This window comes from Rhinopithecus roxellana, chromosome 3 (assembly GCF_007565055.1).
Source record: "Rhinopithecus roxellana isolate Shanxi Qingling chromosome 3, ASM756505v1, whole genome shotgun sequence".
NCBI classification, from domain to species: Eukaryota; Metazoa; Chordata; class Mammalia; order Primates; family Cercopithecidae; genus Rhinopithecus; species Rhinopithecus roxellana.
The window spans coordinates 37,435,337-37,448,842 of NC_044551.1; the positions used below are offsets into that span (position 1 = coordinate 37,435,337).

At 40.2% G+C, this 13,506-nt stretch overlaps 1 protein-coding gene across 5 annotated transcripts in view; it reads left to right on the forward strand.

Annotated features, from left to right (window-relative positions):
- FAM114A2 (family with sequence similarity 114 member A2) overlaps positions 1-13,506 on the forward strand; it is a 53,262-nt gene that overhangs the window by 20,209 nt on the left and 19,547 nt on the right. For all 5 annotated transcript variants that reach the window (XM_010360534.2, XM_010360535.2, XM_030927146.1 and 2 more), the window contains one exon: positions 10,692-10,771. In XM_010360534.2, the coding sequence (XP_010358836.1) occupies positions 10,692-10,771 (80 nt within the window). The remainder of the gene's footprint in view (positions 1-10,691; positions 10,772-13,506) is intronic.

The window sequence follows — 13,506 nt, forward strand, 5'->3', positions numbered from 1 at the left end:
AATCTGACAATTATGTGTCTTGGGGTTGTTCTTCTTGAGGAGTATCTTTGTGGTGGTCTCTGTATTTCTTGAATGTACATGTTGACCTGCCCTGCTAGGTTAGGGAAGTTCTCCTGGATAATATCCTGAAGAGTGTTTTCCAGCTTGGTTCCATTCTCCCCGTCACTTTCAGGATCCACCAGTCAAACGTAGATTTGGTCTTTTCACATAGACTCATATTTCTTGGAAGCTTTGTTCTTTTGTTTTTACTATTTTTTCTCTAAACTTCTCTTCTCACTTTATTTCATTAATTTGATCTTCAATCACTGATACCCTTTCTTCCACTTGTTCGAATTAGCTACTGAAGCTTGTGCATGTGCCACGTAGTTCTCGTGCCATGGTTTTCAGCTCCATCAGGTCATTTAAGGTCTTCTCTACACTGTTTATTTCTAGTTAGACATTCGTCTAATCTTTTTTCAATGTTTTTAGCTTCCTTGCGATGGGTTCAAACATCCTCCTTTAGCTCGGAGTAGTTTGTTATTACCGACTTTCTGAAGTCTACTTCTGCCAACTTGTCAAAATCATTCTCTGTCCCATTTTGTTCTGTTGCTGGCGAGGAGCTGTGTTCCTTTGGAGGAGAAGGGGCATTCTGGTTTTTAGAATTTTCACCTTTTCTGCTCTGGTTTCTCCCCATCTTTGTGGTTTTATCTACCTTTGGTCTTTGATGATGGTAACCTACAGATGGGGTTTTGGTGTGGATGTCCTTTTTGTTGATGTTATTCCTTTCTGTTTGTTAGTTTTCCTTCTAACAGTCAGGTCCCTCAGCTGCAGATCTGTTGGAGTTTGCTAGAGGTCCACTCCAGACCCTGTTTGCCTGGGTATCACCAGCAGAGGCTGCAGAACAGCAAATATTGCTGAACAGGAAGTGTTGCTGCCTGATCCTTCTTCTGGAAGCTTTGTCTCAGAGTGGCACCCAGCTGTATGAAGTGTCAGTCAGCCCCTACTGGGAGGTGTCTCCAAGTTAGGCTACATGGGAGTCAGGGACCCACTTGAGGCAGTCTGTCCATTCTCAGAGCTCAAACACCGTGCTGGGAGAACCACTGCTCTTTTCAGAGCTGTCAGACAGGGACGTTTAAGTCTGCAGAAGTTTCTTCTGTCTTTTGTTCAGCTATGCCCTGCCCCTAGAGGTGGAGTCTACAGAGGCAGGGGGACCTCCTTGAGCTTCAGTGGGCTCCTCCCAGTTCGAGCTTCCTGGAGGCTTTGTTTACCAACTCAAGCCTCAGCAATGGCGGACGCCCCTCCCCCAGCCAGGCTTGCCACCTGGTAGTTCGATCTTAGACCAGCAGTGAGCAAGGCTCCGTGGGAGTGGGCCCCACTGAGCTAGGCACAGGATATAATCTCCTGGTGTGCCGTTTGCTAAGATTGTTGGAAAAGCGCAGTGTTTAGGTGGCAGTGTCCTGATTTTCCCGGTATAGTCTGTCACAGTTTCTCTTGGCTAGGAAAGGGAACTCCCCCGACCCCTTGCACTTCCCAGGTGAGGCGATGCCCTACCCTGCTTTGGCTTGGACTCCGTGGGCTGCACCCACTGTCTGACCAGTCCCAGTGAGATGAACCAGGTACCTCAGTTGGAAATGCAGAAATCACCCGTCTTCTGTGTCGATCACACTGGGAGCCACTGACCAGAGCTGTTTCTATTCAGCCATCTTGGAATGGACCCCTCCAAGGATCTTTTTCATATAATGACTTCTTTTCCTCTGGGTAGATACCCAGTAGTGGGATTGCTGGATCAAATGGTAGTTCTACTTTTAGTTCTTTAAGGTAAATCCACACAGTTTTCCATAGTGGTTGTACTAGTTTACATTCCCACCAGCTGTGTAGAAGTGTTCCCTATTCACTGCATCCATGCCAGCATCTATTATTTTTTGGTTTTTTGATTATGGCCATTCTTGCAGGAGTAAGGTGGTATCGCATTGTGGTTTTGATTTGCATTTACCTGATCATTAGTGATGTTGAGCATTTTTTCATATGTTTAGAGCCATTTGTTTATCTTCTTTTGAGAATTGTCAGTTCATGTCCTTAGCCCACTTTTTGATTGGATTGTTTTTTTCTTATAGATTTGTTTGAGTTCATTGTGGATTCTGGATGTTAGTCATTCGTCAGATGTATAGATTGTGAAGATTTTCTCCCACCCTGTGGATTGTCTGTTTACTCTGCTGACCTTTTTGCCATGCAAAAGCTCTTTAGTTTAATTAAGTTCCAGCTACTTTGCTTTGTTTTTGTTGCATTTGCTTTTGGGTTCTTGGTCAGGAAATCCTAGCCTAAGCCAATGTCTAGAAGGATTTTTCCAATGTTACCTTCTAGAATTTTTATAGTTTCAGGTCTTAGTTGATTATTGTGTAAGGTAAGAGATGAGGATCCAGTTTGATTCTCCTACATGTGGCTAGCCAATTATCCTAGCATCATTTGTTTAACAGGGTGTCCTTTCCCTACTTTATGTTTTTGTTTGCTTTGTCAAAGATCAGTTGGCTTTAAGTATTTGGGTTTATTTCTGGGTTCTCTATTCTGTTCTATTGGTCTATGTGCCTATTTTTATACCAATACCATGCTGTTTTGGTGACTGTGGCCTTATAGTGTAGTTTGAAATCAGGTAATATGATGCTTCCAGATTTATTCTTTTTGCTTAGTCTTGCTTTGGCTGTGTGGGCTCTTTTTTGGTTCCATACAAATTTTAGGATTTTTTTTAGTTCAATGAATAATGGTAGTGGTATTTTGATGGGGGTAGTGTTGAATTTGTAGATTGCTTTGGGCAGTGTGGTCATTTTCAAAATATTGATTCTACCATCCATGAGCATGGGATGTGTTTTCATTTGTTTGTATCGTGTATGATTTCTTTCAGCATTGTTTTGTAGTTTTCCTTGTTGAGGTGTTTTACCTTCTTGGTTGGGTATATTTCTAAGTGTTTTATTTTTTTTTTTGCAGCTTTTGTAAAAGAGGTTGAGTTCTTGATTTGATTCTCTGCTTGGTCGCTGTTATTGTATTGAAGAGCTACTGATTTGTGTGCATTAATTTTGTATCCAGAAACACTGCTGAATTCTTTTATAAGTTCTAGGAGCTTTCTGGAGGAGAGTTTAGGGTTCTCTAGGTAAACAATTGTCAGCAAACAGTGACAGTTTGACTTCCTCTTTACCGATTTGGATGCCCTTTATTTCTTTCTCTTGTCTGATTGCTCAGGCTGGGACTTCCAGTACTGTGTTGAAGAGGAGTAGTGAGAGTGGGCATCCTTGTCTTTTAGTTCTCAGAGGGAATGCTTTCAGCTTCTCTCCATTCAGTATTGTGTTGGCTGTGGGTTTGTCAGATGGCTTTTATTACATTGAGGTGTATGTCCTTTGTATGCTGATTTTGTTGAGAGTTTTAATCATAAAGGGATGCTGCATTTTGTTGAATGCTTTTTCTGCATCAATTGAGATGATTGTATGATTTTTGTTTTTAATTCTGCTTATGTGGTATATCACATTTATTGCCTTTCATGTGTTAAACCATCCCTGCATCCCTGGTATGAAACCCACTTGATCATGGTGGATTATCTTTTTGATGTGTTGTTGGATTTGGTTAGCTAGTACTTTGTTAAGGATTTTAGCATCTATGCTTATGAGGGATATTGGTTTGTAGTTTTCTTTTTTGGTTGTGTTCTTTCCTGGTTTTGGAATTAGGGTGATACTGGCTTCATGGAAAGATTTAGGGAGGGTTCCCTCTTTCTTTTGTGAGAAATAGTGTCAATAGGATTGGTATGAATTCTTTTTTGAATGGTAGAATTCTGCTGTGAATCCATCTGGTCCTGGACTTTTTTTTGTTGGTAATTTTTAAAATTACCATTTCGGTCTCACTGCTTGTTATTGGTCTATTCAGGGTATCTGATTCTTCTTGATTTAAGCTAGGAAGGTTGTATCTTTCCAGAAATGTATCCATCTCCTGTAGGTTTTCTAGTTTATGTGCATAAAGGTGTTCATAGCAGACGTGAATGATCTTTTGTATTTCTGTGTTGTCAGTTGTAATGTCTCCCATTTCATTTCTAATTGAGATTATTTGGATTTTCTCTCTTGCTTAATCTTGCTAATGGTCTATCAATTTTATTCATCTTTTCAAAGAATTAACTTTTTGTTTCGATTATCTTTTGTATTTTTGTTTGTTTCAACTTCATTTAGTTCTGTTCTGATTGTGGTTATTTCCTTTCTTCTGCTGGGTTTGGGTTTGGTTTGTCCTTACTTCTCTAGTTCCTTGAGGTGTGACCTTAGATTGTCTGTTAGTGCTCGTTCAGACTTTTTGATGTAGGTGTTTCGGGCTATGAACTTTCCTCCTAGCACCACCTTTGCTGTATCCCAGAGGTTTTGATAGGTTGTGTCACTATTGTCATTCAGTTTGAAGAATTTAATTTCCATCTTGATTTCATTTTTGACCCAGTGATCATTCAGGAGCAGGTTATTTAATTTCCATGTATTCGCATGGTTTTGAAGAGTTGATTTCTAGTTTTATTCACACTGTGATCTGAGAGAGTACATGATATAATTTCAATTTTTTTAATATATAGATGCCCCTTTTGTGGCCTATCATATGGTCTACCTTGGAGAAAGTTTCATGCACTGTTGAATAGAATGTATATTCAGCAGTTGTTGGGTAGAATGTTCTGTATATATCTGTTACGTCAATTTGTTCCAGGGTATGGTTTAAATCCATTGTTTCTTTGTTGTCTGTTTTGATGACCTGTCAGGTGCTGTTAGTGTGGTATTAAAGTCCCCCACTATTATTGTGTTGCTGTCTATCTCATTTTTATTTTATTTATTTATTTATTTATTTTTGAGACGGAGTTTTGCTCTTGTTGCCCAGGCTGGAGTGCAATGGTGCAGTCTCGGCTCACCCCAACCTCCGCCTCCCAGGTTCAAGCGATTCTTCTGCCTCAGCCTCCTGAGTAGCTGGGATTACAGGCATGTGCTACCACGCCTGGCTAATTTTGTATTTTTAGTAGAGATGGGGTTTCTCCATGTTGGTCAGGCTGGTCTCGAACTGCCGACCTCAGGTGATCCGCCCACCTTGGCCTCCCAAAATGCTGGGATTACAGGCGTGAGCCACTGCCCCCAGCCTGTCTCATTTCTTAGGTCTGTTGGCAATTGTTTTATAAATTTGGCACCTCCAGTGTTAGGTGCATATATGTTTAGGATTGTGATATGTTCCTGCTGGGCACTGCCTTTTACCATTATATGGTGTACCTCTTTGTCTTTTTTAACTGCTGATGCTTTAAAGTTTGTTTTGTCTGATACAAGAATAGCCACCTCTGATTGCTTTTGGTGTCCTTTTGCATGGAATGTCTTTCCACCCCTTTACCTTAAGCTTATGTAAGTCCTTATGTGTTAGGTGAATCTCTTGAAGGCAGTAGATGGTTGGTGAGTTCTCCTTTCTGCAATTCTGTGTCTTTTAAGTGGAGCATTTAGGCCATTTACATTCAACATTAGCATTGAGATGTGAGGCACCATTCCATTCATTGTGCTGTGTTGCCTGTACATCATTTTTTTTTTAATTGTATTTTTGTTTTATAGGTCACGAGATTTATGTTTTAAGTAAGTTCTGTTTTGATGTGTTTCCAGGATTTGTTTCAAGATTTAGAGCTCCTTTTAGCTTGGTAGTGGCAAATTCTCTCAGCATTTGTTTGTTTGAAAAAGACTATCTTTCCTTCATTTATGAAGCTTAGTTTCACTGGATACAAAATTCTTGGCTGATAATTGTTTTGTTTGAGGAGGCTGAAGATAGGGCTCCAATCCCTTCTAGCTTGTAGGGTTTTTGCTGAGAAATCTGCGGTTAATCTGATAGGTTTTTCTTTATAGGTTACCTGGTGCTTTTGTCTCACAGCTCTTGAGATTCTTTCCCTTGTCTTAACTTCCAGTGACCTGATTACAATGTGCCTAGGCAATGGTCTTTTTGTGATGAATTTCCCAGATGTTCTTTGAGCTTCTTGTATTGGATGCCTAAGTCTCTAACAAGGCTGGGGAAGTTTTCCTTGAAATTTCCTCGATTTCCAAATGCGTTTTCCAAACTTTTACATTTCTCTTCTTCAGGAACGCTGATTATTCTTAGGTTTGGTCATTTAACATAATCCCAGACTTCTTGGATGCTTTGCTCATATTTTCTTATTCTTTTTCTTTTGTCTTTTTTGGAATGGGTTAATTTGAAGACCTTGTCTATGAGCTCTGAAGTTCTTTCTTCTGCTTGTTCAATTCTGTTGTTGAGACTTTCTACAACATTTTGCATTTCTGTAAGTGCATCCATTGTTTCCTGAAGTTTTGGTTGTTTTTTATTTATGCTATCTATTTCATTGTATATTTCTCTCGTCACTTCTCATATCATTTTTTTGATTTCCTTTAATTGGGCTTTGCCTTTTCTCTGGTGCCTCCTTAATTACCCTAATAACTAACCTTCTGAATTCTTTTTCAGTTGAATCAGGGATTTCTTCTTGGTTTGGATCCATTGCTGGTGAGCTAGTGTGGTTTTGGGGGGTGTTAAAGAACCTTGTTTTGTCATATTACCAGAGTTGGTTTTCTAGTTCCTTCTCATTTGGGTAGGCTCTGTCAGAGGAAAGGTCTAGGGCACAAGGGTGTTCAGATTCTTTTGTCCCACGGGGTATTTGCTTGACGTAGCACTCTTCCCCCTTTTCCTAGGGATGTTACTTCCTGAGAGCTGAGCTGTAGTGATTGTTATCTCTCTTCTGGATCTAGCCACCCAGCAAGTCTCCCAGGCTCCAGTCTGGTACTGGTGGTTGTCTGTACAGAGTCTTGTGAACCATCTGTGTGGGTCTCTCAGCTGTGGATACCAGCACCTGTTCTGGTGGAGGTGGCAGGGGCGTGATGTGGACTCCGTGAGTGTCCTTGGCTTTGGTTGCTTAATGCACTATTTTTATTCTGGTTGGCCTCCTGCCAGGAGGTGGCACTTTTAAGAGAGCATCAGCTGTGGTAGTGTGGAGAAGAACAGGCAGTGAGCAGGGCCCTAGAACTCCCAAGAGTATATGTTCTTTGTCTTCAGTTATCAGGGTGGGAAGGGCAGGGTTGGGCTCAGACTCTCCTTGGGCAGGTCTTGCTGTGGCTGCTGTGGGGAATGGGGATGAGGTTCCAGGTCAATGGAGTTATGTTCCTAGGAGGATTATGGCTACCTCTGCTGTGTCATGCAGGTTGTCAGGGAAGTGGGGGAAAGCCAGCAGTCACAGGCCTCACCCAGCTCCCATGCAACCCAAAGGGCTGGTCTCACTCCCACTGTGCCCACCCCCCAACCACACTGAGTCTATTTCCAGGCAGTGAGCAAGCAGGGCTGAGAACTTGACCCAGACTACCCACCTCCCAGCTGTGAAAGCAAGTAGAGCTTTCGTTCTTCCCCTGCCCGTGGAGTCCACACACTGGATTCATGCCCTCTCCTGAGTTCTGTTAAGGAGAGTTCTCCATCAGTTCAAATTGTTACGAAGTTCACCTGGAGGTTTCCTTCTCCCTGTGGCCTTTTCCCAGTGCCTCTGGCCGTCCTCCTGAAGAACCCCTGTGAGGCAAGGTGGAAATTGCTTGCTAGAGAACCCAGCGAGCCCACAGGGGTTTTCCTACTGCTTCCTCTACCCCTGTATTTCACTTGGCTCTCTAAGTTGACTCAGCTCCAATGAGGTCAGATTTGTCTCCTGTAATCTAGACCTTCAGGTTCCCTAATGGGTTGTGTGTTCTGGGGCGGATGATCTCCCTTTCCCACTTCCACACTCACAGTATTTGGGAGGTCTCCCAGGTCCTGCAGGAGCAATCCACTTCCTTCAGAGGGTATATGGGTTCTCTCGGCTTTCCTAATGTGTTCCTGCAGTCATTCTGGAGCAGAAGTTTACAATGTGAGCCTCCACGTGCTGCTCTGTCCATCCGAGTGGGAGCTGCAGTCTATTCCTGCCTCCTTTCTGCCGTGATCTCTCCTACTTTTAGGGCTTTTTCTTTTTTGTTTCCATTTGTGTTCTGCATTGTGTCCTAACTAAGAAGTCAAACTGGCTGGCTATATAGCATCTTGCTAAATGATACCTTATTCTATGTAAAGGTACTTGTCCTGATTAGAAAATGGTTCTTGAATACAAGTTTCTAAAGCTGCCTTGAGATATTGAGAAGGCAGTATAGCATGGTGAATAAAAGGATGGGTTTTGGAATTAGACTTGGATTCAAAATCAAGATCTGCCATTTACTAAGCCATGTGACTTTGGGAAGTTACTTAACATTGAGCTTCTGTTTCCTCACCTGTAAGAAGAGTATGCTAATTCCTCTCAAGTTATAAGGATTAAATGAAATACTGTATTTAATATGTGGCACATAGTAAGCACTCAACAAATGTGGCTATTATTTTCGTTGTTAGGAGGGCATAAAGAAATAGGTAAAAATATGCATTTTAAAAGTCTTAGCAGGAAACTGATAAATTAATTTTGATTTTCATAAGTTGCTCCATTGTTCCTAATTTCCTAATCAAGCCCTACATGACAATCCTCAGTTATTTATAAACTTAAATTATTTGCTTGTAGTGCCATTAACAGTATTTGTTCAATTTACTCAACATCTGGCTTTCCATAGTAATCAGAAATCCCAGTCTTTAAATACCGTTCAGAGAACTCCAAGCAGTTTTCTAAACAGATGGTTTTGTGTCTGTGATATTTTTTTTTCCTACGTGTTCTCCAGAGATCAGAACTCTGAAAAGATAGCACCGGATTCCCCCCACCACTCACTGTGCCCCAGCCTTTCCCAGTGATTTTGGTTGAGAATGCAATAGTGACCTTAGTATTTACTTATGTCTCTATGAAGCTGTTTTTTAAAAAAGTGGTGATTTTCAGAGGGGAGAGACTACCACAGAACCAGTGATGATGTTGGTTATCTTCATTTTCCATCAGCATCCTGGGCTCTTGCCTCTCTACCATATATACCTGATTCCTTTTTTCAGAAGGAGTCTTCCTGCTTGGAAGATTTATATAAATTTAATTTATATAAATTATATGTACTACCATAATTATAATTTACATTCTAAAACATACCCTAAAATAGAATTTTTTAGTAGAATGAGATAAATTTCTATAAATAAAAAGTCAATTTTATTTCCTGCCCTCCATTGAATTATTTTGTGAACCCGTTTGGGTATATGCATCCCACTATGGATTCAGATTCATCCCTTGTATCCAAATTACAAATTATTTGAGAAAACAAAGTGTCTACCTAAATCGTAGAATGTTATTAGCAGTTGTTTAAATGTCTTACGTAGGAAGAGTTGTGTCAATTAGTGAGATCAGCTTTTCCCAAACCTTATTATACCTGAGATCACGAAATCATTTAATTCTCTGCCTTAAATATCAAGAGAGAAGGACGAAAGGATAGTGGATAGAGACAGAAGAGCCAAGATACACTTTTTTGTTCCTGGGAATATTAAGCAAGATGCTGAGTATGAAGCAGTAATGATTTGCCCTGGCAAACTATAGTGAATTAAGAAATATTCTATAGACTGTAAGTAGATCGCTAGAAGGTTTCTATGTACAAGAGTTCTCTTCTGCATTCCATGTTGCAGGGAAGCCGTGGGCTAGACCACAAAGCAGGGAGTGTATAGGATTCAGATGAGTAGGGAGGGAAAGAGAGCCTTTCCCACTGTTTGTTTGGATTTGCTAATTGCTTTTTGATTTTGAGTCACCCATTTGCTTGTTTGTTTCTTTGTAAGTGTTCCTGGTTCTCCATCATCTTTCACAAGACTAACTCCAACAGCTTCCTTACCATCCTTCCAACGTTCTGGAATCCCCTTTGCTTCTCTTCTTTTTATTTTTAATTATGATGGATGCGTAATGATTGATCCTCTTTTCTTCTTATCCACCATTTTCTCTTACCTGGATCCTGGATTATTGCCTCAGCCTGCCTCCCTTCTTTTCCCCCTTCTAATCTATTCTCCACCCAGCCATCAAAGTGATCTTTCCAAAATTTAAATGTAATTCTGTTTCTGCTTAAAACCATTCAGTGGTTCCTCACTTCCTCATTATAAAGTTTGAATTCTTCACCATCGATTATATGGCCTTTATTATCTGGATCTTACCTTTCTAGAAGGCTTATCACTTCTCCCCGTTATGTTAGATACTCTCAATCATATTAAACTCCTTGGCATACTTTCTTTCACCTTTGGCTCTTTGCGTTTGTTTCTCTGCCTGAAACACTTCATGTTCTCCTGGCTAACTTGTACTCAAGTTTGATGTCCCAACTTAAATTCCACTTTCTTGGAAGTGCATGCACAGTACTTGCTTAGTCTATGCTGTCACCATTTCTACATTCATGCTCTGGATGTAATGCAAAAAGCACAGCACAGGATTTGGACTTGGAGTAGGAAGACTAAGGTTTGACCAGTAATCTTTACTATGCAATCTTGGGGAAGTCACTTAATGTCTTCAAGCCTTAATCACTTCATCTCTAACATGGAATAATGTCACTTTTCTCTCAAGCCCATTGAAGCATTTATTGATATAATATACATAAAAGGATACTATAAGCACTAAAGCACCATGCTCATGTACATTACTACTGCTGCTCTTGTTATTACTACTACTGCTGCTGCTATTACCACTCCTCTCCTCTTCCTCCTTGCCTGCCACCTCATGATCCTCAGCAGTCTTTCTGGAGTGTTTTATATGGGACTTGGTTTTTTAGGGGATGAAGATTTTACCAAGGACATAACAGAGCTGTTTTCCCAGCTGCACGTTTCCTCCAAACCAGAGAAACTTGCCAGGGTAAGTTATTGCTTCTTGGTGATTTTCATTATGTTACTTGTAAGAATGTAGTGGATAAAGACCATAAGATTATAAATTCCTGGCAGAGGAGTCACCAAAATCGACGGTATATTCTGGTTATACCCAGAATTGGGTTCTGCATCTACTTGCCTTCTGCTCCTCTAGGTTAGTGTGTTGAACCCACATCTGCCCTCCAACACGTGTCCCATCTTCACCTGTTCTCAGTTGGGATGCTTTGCTTATCTGAAAGCTTAATTTAGGCTACAATGTTGGTCATTAAAAGTTGGCAGTGCTGACCAGCCTCACGATTCCAGTGGGTGAGCCTCTGTTGAGGACTCACTGTTCTCAGGGGTCTGAATGATTTAGAAATGATATGTGGCCTTGCCCATAGGGATTAGAGGTTGTCATTACCCAGAGCCCAGTGACTCAGATAATGACTATTTGGCATATGGAAGTAAGAGAGTATTATGACCAAGGCCTTTATTTTTGGTGCTGATTCTGGAACTATTTTCTTGTATCTGAAATGTGGAGAGACTTTAATCAAAGCTCAGAGTGGTTAGGGAGGTTCTGTGGCAAATATAAGCCAGTGCCTGCTCATGGGACACTGTTCACTGGGTCATGGACTGCTTGCTACCTCTTTACCCACCTCTACCAATCTTGAGAAGCATTTCAAGACCAGTCAGCTGCAGGTGCACATTATTTCCTGGCCAGGGAGAGGTGAGAGCTATTGCATAGTCGACCCAGTCACCTTGTCTCCATCCCCCAGGGCAAGGAGTATGATGTTTGGTGTGTTATCCCACTCTCCTATGCCCATCGAAAATGCTGTATTCTCTGAGAAAGCTTTTTTAGGTCATTCCCAGGCAGCTCATCTCCCTTACCTGTACTGTAACACTTTACTACAGCACTTTTGATCTTGTATTATAATGCTTTTTATTTTGGAAATAATATCAAACTTAGAGAAAAGTTACAAGAGTAGCACAAACAATATTTGTATACCTTTTATGCAAATCCAATACTATTAATATTTACCTCATTTGCTTAAACATTTGTGTTTTCACGTATATTCTTTCTCTCTGTGTGTAAATACACGTATACACATATAGATAAACATACTATTTTTGTAACTATTTGAGAGTAAATTGTAAACATTGCTCTTCTAAATTTTTCAATATGTGTCTCCTAAGGATGGGGATATTCCCTTACATAACCACAGTATAGCTATCAACTTCAGTAAATTTAACATTAGTACTTTCGTTGTACTAATTTGTTGTAATCTGTTTTCCGTATTTCAGTTACATCAGTTGACCCAATAATATCCAATAATATCAAACTTTTTCCTTCAACACTGGAGCCAGTACATGATCACAAATTTAGCTGCCGTGTACTTTTAGTTTCCTTTAATCTAGAACAGTTCTTCAGCCTTTCTTTGTCTTTTATGACACTGGCGTTTTTGAAAAACAAGCTTTGGAGTTTGTCTGATGCTTTCTCATGATTAATGTCAGTTTATACATTCCTGGCCAAAATACTCTGTAAGTGATGGTGTGTCCTGCCCAAGGTATCACATCTAAAAGTACATGATATTCATCTACCCCTTACTGGTAATGTGTTGTCTGATTTCTTTCTGTAGAGCTACAGTTTATTTTCCTATCTTGCTAATAAACGTTCTGTGAGGAGATACTGTAAGACCATACAAATATCCTGCTACTCATCGTCATTTCTCTCCTAAATCTAGCATCTATTTATGATTCTTGCACCAATATCTAGTGTGAAGATTTACCAGTTGGCTTTAAACATTCCAGTGTAGTCATGAGCTCTCCTTTTCTCCTTTTTCTTTTGAATTTGAACAAAATTCAAAAAAGAATTTTATTCATTCTTTTTTTATTTGTTGTCAGTATGCTTTCATGGAGTTCTGCTTTTTCCCCATTGGCTTGTAATTCATCACTGTCCTTAATATTTTGATGTTCAGATTTGTCTTTCAAGCTGGCTACTAGGTGGCATGCCTCCATCATTTTGGGGTGCTTCCTTACTTTCTGGCATAACAAGATATTCTTATATCTTATACCTTCTGTGCCCCAGCCCCACAACCAGACATTTCTTTGAGAAAGCATGATTCATTGATTTTTGGTTTCGTAAACCAAGACCTGGGTACTAAGTGTACTCATTGCCACTGGCATGACTTTGATTCTAGGCTGTCAGCAGAGCTAGAAAATATACTCAGGTACGTATACACCTATATGTGTTATGTATGTAGATACATATGTGCACATGTACACCTATATGTATTTTAGAAGTCATGACTTCACACATAATGTAACTCCAATTTTAATCCATCCCTACAGGGTTTTTCCTTGCCTTTCCCTGTTACACATTTGTATCTCTCTTCTACAGTAGGAACCTTGTCTCCCAACAATATTAGCACATTTCCTTAATTATGAGATGTGTCTGAAATGATTTTATTGCTTTGCCTATACTATAGATTGAGTATCCCTTATCCAAAATGCTTGGAACAGAGAACTGTTTCAGATTTCAGATTTTTGTTTGCATTTTGGAATATTTGCCCACGTGCACACACACACACATATACACACAGTACTGTATCTTGAGGATGCAATCTAAGTCTGAACACAGAATTTATTTATATTCATGTATGCCTTGTACACATAGCCTGAAGATAATTTTATACAATATTTTAAAAAATTTTGTGCATGGAGGCCGGGCGCAGTAGTTCACGCCTG